At 53.1% G+C, this 4,723-nt stretch overlaps 1 protein-coding gene across 3 annotated transcripts in view; it reads left to right on the plus strand.

Moving 5' to 3' along the window:
• The window catches only part of PTP4A3 (protein tyrosine phosphatase type IVA, member 3), a 7,944-nt gene extending 7,293 nt beyond the window's left edge, over positions 1-651 (plus strand). The window contains exon 5 of one of the 3 annotated variants that reach the window (XM_010019988.1): positions 474-651. In XM_010019988.1, the coding sequence (XP_010018290.1) occupies positions 474-591 (118 nt within the window). In that variant the 3' untranslated portion in view covers positions 592-651. The remainder of the gene's footprint in view (positions 1-473) is intronic. The other 2 variants (XM_010019989.1, XM_010019990.1) reach the window with 2 other exon arrangements.
• The last annotated feature ends 4,072 nt before the right edge of the window (positions 652-4,723 follow it).

Below are 4,723 nucleotides of genomic sequence, written 5' to 3' on the forward strand. Positions count from 1 at the left end.
AGGCCGGGTTGCAGGTCGCTTCTTGGCTGCCTTGGCACAAGCTGCTCATGTTCAGTGGCTGTCAACCAGCAACCCCAGCTCCTTCTCCACTGAGCAGCTTTCCAGCTTATCTGCTGGTGTAACCTGGCTTCACAGTCCTTTGGGGGAGGACAAGGGAGGTGCTGGCATAAAGCACCTTTGCATCAGGAGCTGTAGCACCAGCTGGGAGCATCCCTGGGGGCCTTTCAGCAGGCACCCTGCTTCTGGCAGCTACTGTTTTCCTCCCTATCTCTCCGTGTCCTGAGACTTGCAGGGTTGATGAGCAAGAAAAGCCACTGGGGTCAGTGCTTGTCGCCATCCCTGGAGAATTCACATGGCCACAGCTTCCAAAATCAGCACCCAATTGGGGGTTCAGCACCCAACGGGGTGGGTTTGGGAGGGGGGGATCTTCTCCTACCACCCCACTGACTGTGCTGACTCCTCTGTCCCCGCAGGAAGCGCAGAGGAGCCATCAACAGCAAGCAGCTGACGTACTTGGAAAAATACCGACCAAAGCAGAGACTCCGATTTAAGGACCCTCATAACCACAAGAACAAATGCTGCATCATGTAACCTCAATGACCTCTTGCCAAAACCCGTGCACACAGACACCCGGGCGCTCGCACACATCCCACCCCTTCACCTCCTCGCCCAGCCCTGCGCATCCCCACACGCTGCCCCGCTGCCAGGGCTGGGGGGTAGGGGGGACTTGGAGCACCACCACCATGTTCCAGCACTCACAGCACCATCATCTTGGACCCCTGAAAAGGGCTGCTCTCTCCAGCTACAGCCCCAAGGAGGGAAGGCAGCACTGCCCTTTGGTTCTTGGCATTAGCAGTGAGCTCGTGATGGTTCTTCATTGCCTTCCTCCTCCTCCCTTTCCTCTCCCATTGCACTGAGAGGGATGGGCGAAGGGTGCTTGGTTTGGGGTGATGAGGCAGGACGGTGCCAGCTGAGAAGGGATGGGGAGCAGGAGGGCTGGAGCACCCCCATAAAAACCCTTTCCCGCCTCTTCCCTATAAATAAGGGCTGCAGCAGCAGGGACAGAGGTGGGGATTGTGCAATGGCCTCAGGGGGAAGATGGTGATAGGAGGGAGAGATAAAAGGGTCTTAGAGCTTGGTGCTGGCCTTGAGGTCGTGGGAAGGGCTGAGCTAAGTCCTGGCACCATTCCCTTTCTCCTCGCTCCTCTACCACTCACCATCTCCCCATTACCTTGATGCCAGCCGGGATGCTGCACTTGGGGCTTGCTGCATGAGGTGTCCATGGCAGGGCTTTAAGGCACCCACTGTGCCAGGGTGCAGGCTCAGCACTGATGCCCCTCAAAGTTTGGGTGCTCTTACTTACAGCTTCCAAATTCAATGCACAGAGTGGTGGGTTCTCTTCTGTCGTGTCCCCACCACTGATCCATGGCGCAAGCCCCCATTCTGCCTGCAATAGCCGTGGGGATGTGCCTCTTGGAGCACATCCATGTCCTCCATTGCTGTGTTTGCTGGCCAAGGGGCTGGGCTGCAGCTTCCCTGGGGGATTTTGGGTGCTCCTCACAAGAGCACGTTACCAAACTTTGCTCCTGCCTTTCCCACATCTGTAACACAGCATCTGGCACCCCAACCCCCCCCGGCACATGCCCATGGGGAGTGTTTCAGAGCTGCCCCTCAGCCCAGACATGAAACATCTCTTCCACTCTCTGCCTTTGAACGCTTGCAGCAGCTGGAGCGGTGGGCACGTAGGGCAGGGGGTGGGTTTTCTTTTGATGAGGGTAAGAAGAAATTTGCTAATTAAAGGTAAAAAAACCTGAAGAAAATAACATGTTTGTCTTCCACACGTCCTCTGGCCTTTCTTTCTCCCATCTGAGACCCATGGCACTGGGTCACAATTGGGTAACATCCACTGTCATACCTGTGGCCCAGTGGATGCTCTGGGTGTCCCTTGGGCTCGCTGCTGCTCACCCCTCAGCTGTAGAGGATCGCAGTTTTTGGGGACAAGGAGGACTAGACACACAGTGTCGTGTGGTTTTAGGCTGCCCAACTTGAGGTGCCTTCAGTGCCCTGTGTTGGGTATCTCCAAAGGTTTGTGTGCCTTCCAAAACATAGACTCTCCAGAGACATTAGCTTCAGAGGGTTCATCTATTGGGATAAAGGGTGAGGAAGGCAGGTTAGACACCTACAGTACCTGCAGAAGGGTTGGAGATGGCTTCGTGCCACCACACGTAGGCAGAGGAGGAGCTTGGAGCCATTCCAGTGTGAATGCTCCAACCCTGGAGGTGTTGAAGGCCAGGCTGGACAGAGGCTTGGGCGACATAGTTTAGTGTGTGGTGTCCCTGCTCATGGCAGGGAGGTTGGAACTAGATGATCTTAAGGTCCTTTCCAACCCAAACCATTCTACGATTCCCAGTGTGACTCCTCTCCCAGTGGGGACAAGCCCTGTTGCACAGCAGGGATGGCCATCTGATGGGATGGGCTGTGGTGCTGAGTGAGGTGGGACCATATAATGCATGGCCCCAGGGTTGCCATATTGCACATTCTGGCCTGTCCAAGCCTCCATACGGTGGGACAGCCCTTGGTCCCTTGAGCTTCTCCTGCCCCATTCCAGGCTATTGATTCCTATGTCTCACAGGGAAGGCAGCAATGGTCAAAGGGTCTGCACTGGTTGGGAAGGGTGAGAGATTGTGCTGATAAAAGCCTGATCCTGTATTACAACAGTCCTGTTGGGTGGTCACCATCCCTCCTGCCTGCTGTGTCCTCCTGCTGCTACAATAGGTGATGCTTTGTCCCCAGGGGTAATAGGAGGTGGCTTGTCATTGCGATGGGGACAGCCCCAATCCCTCTTATCTAGGAGACTTCACAATCCCATGTGCTTCCCGGTCACCACAGGCTGTGCCATGACTTGCAAAGGGTGAGGATAAAGCCTTGGGAATAGTTGCTTTGAAGGCTTGGAGATGTTTCTGCCCTGGTAAGAGGAGAAATGTTTTCCTTGCCCATGCTTATGGGTCCATCACACAGCAGATTGTCCAGGTGAATGGTCCAGGGCTTCAGCTATGAAGCTCTTGAGCTGGGGTCAGGATAGGGACAGAAAGCTTGAATTCAGCCTCCTTTGACCATGAGAACTCTTCACCTCCTCCATGCAGGGTTTGATGGTGGAAGTGCTCAGTGATGAGCTCTGACAGTACACTCAGATCTCAGCTTGGTGGCCTTGTCTGGGGGGAGCACAGAGGGGACAGGAGGCTTTGCAGTGCTCCTTTGCTTTATGTAGCATCAATCCAACCACGTGAAGAATAGGGAGCTTCTAGTGTAAGAGCAGTTCTTGACCTGGTACAATCCAGGTACAATCCATGTGGCCAAATCCTGACACTTCTGGCTGGCAGAGCAGCATCTTCATCCTCTTCTGAGTCCCTGCAAAAAAAAGAGAGAAATAATGCTAGTTTAATTGTCCTCATTTTTCTCTTCTTTTAGTGAGCATCTACCCCCTGTCCTGGAACTTGCTGCCACCTAGATGGTGTTAGCTCCTAGATGGTTCAGCCTAGAGACAGGGATACAGAAACAATAGGCTAGGGAAATGGAGGGATCTTCCAAAAAGGTTTTTGGTTAGAAATCTCAAAGAAGAGCTGAGTTCCCTCACTAAAGTCATGGGATAGTTGGGTTGGAGGGGAAGTTGGAGCTCGGCAGACTCACAGCACCAGAGCAAGGCCTAAGCGGCCAATGGCTCATGGTTTGGGCTGGCTTTGGGGTCTCTTTGTACTCTAATCCCCACTTCACCTCAGATGCCAAGATGTTGAATGGAGACCCTTAAAAATCTGACTTATTGCCAGTTGTATTATGGCTCCAGTTGTACCCGTTGGGTCTTGGCACATGTCTTTGGAGACACATACCCCATGGCTTTGGCTACAAACCAACCACCTTATCCTGCCCTCTGCAGAAGCAAAGGCACAAATTTGGTATTACATATACCTGCCTTCCTTACCCTCTCCGTGGAAAGCCTCTGTCTTTCCACAGTTCACAGGGACAGGGCTCCAAACTGATAGCAGGACATCTGGAGACCTAAAGGGTGGCAAAGAAGAGATGCCCAATCCATCAAGCCCAGAGCTTGTCGGCTTTGACCAGGAATCAATCATGGCTGAACCTCATGTGGAGGCATAAATCTGAGCAGGAACTGATAGTTGTGTCCCCACCAGTGTGTGTCATTCCCTGCGTTTCAGTTAAGAGGCTCATGTGTCCCTTCTGTTGCCCCTGTTTGCCAGTGGGATAGAGCGGGTGTTGGGAGCAGTGGTTGGAAGGGAGGCAACACAAATGGCCAGCTCTTTATTTAACCAAGGTCTGGTGGTGCTTATTTAAAGACTTCACATCTGTAAGTTCATAGAATGAGTCCTGCAATGGGGCTGACACCGCAGTGCTTGGGCTGAGAGCTTCGGGTGAGGAGCCTTTATGAGTAACACATTTCCCAAGGAAGCAGAGTCTTGCTCTATCTACAACACAACAAGTTGGTGTTGGTTTAATTTTTGCCCTGGGTTGGTTTGGTTTTTATTAGTCCCAGTGGGAAAAGCTCCCAGGGAGACCCGTGACTTCCATGCTGTTTCCAGCCTCTTCTATCTCCTTTGCTTCCAGTGGGCTGGGAAGGTGCAGTTTGCCAGTGGATTTCAGTGGGATGCTGTCTGCTGGGAGGAAAATGCTGCTGGTTTCTTTGTGCAGCAGGGGGGGGTCACGGGCTGGC

Source organism: Nestor notabilis, unplaced genomic scaffold (assembly GCF_000696875.1).
Source record: "Nestor notabilis isolate BGI_N333 unplaced genomic scaffold, ASM69687v1 scaffold13048, whole genome shotgun sequence".
Classification (NCBI taxonomy): Eukaryota; Metazoa; Chordata; class Aves; order Psittaciformes; family Psittacidae; genus Nestor; species Nestor notabilis.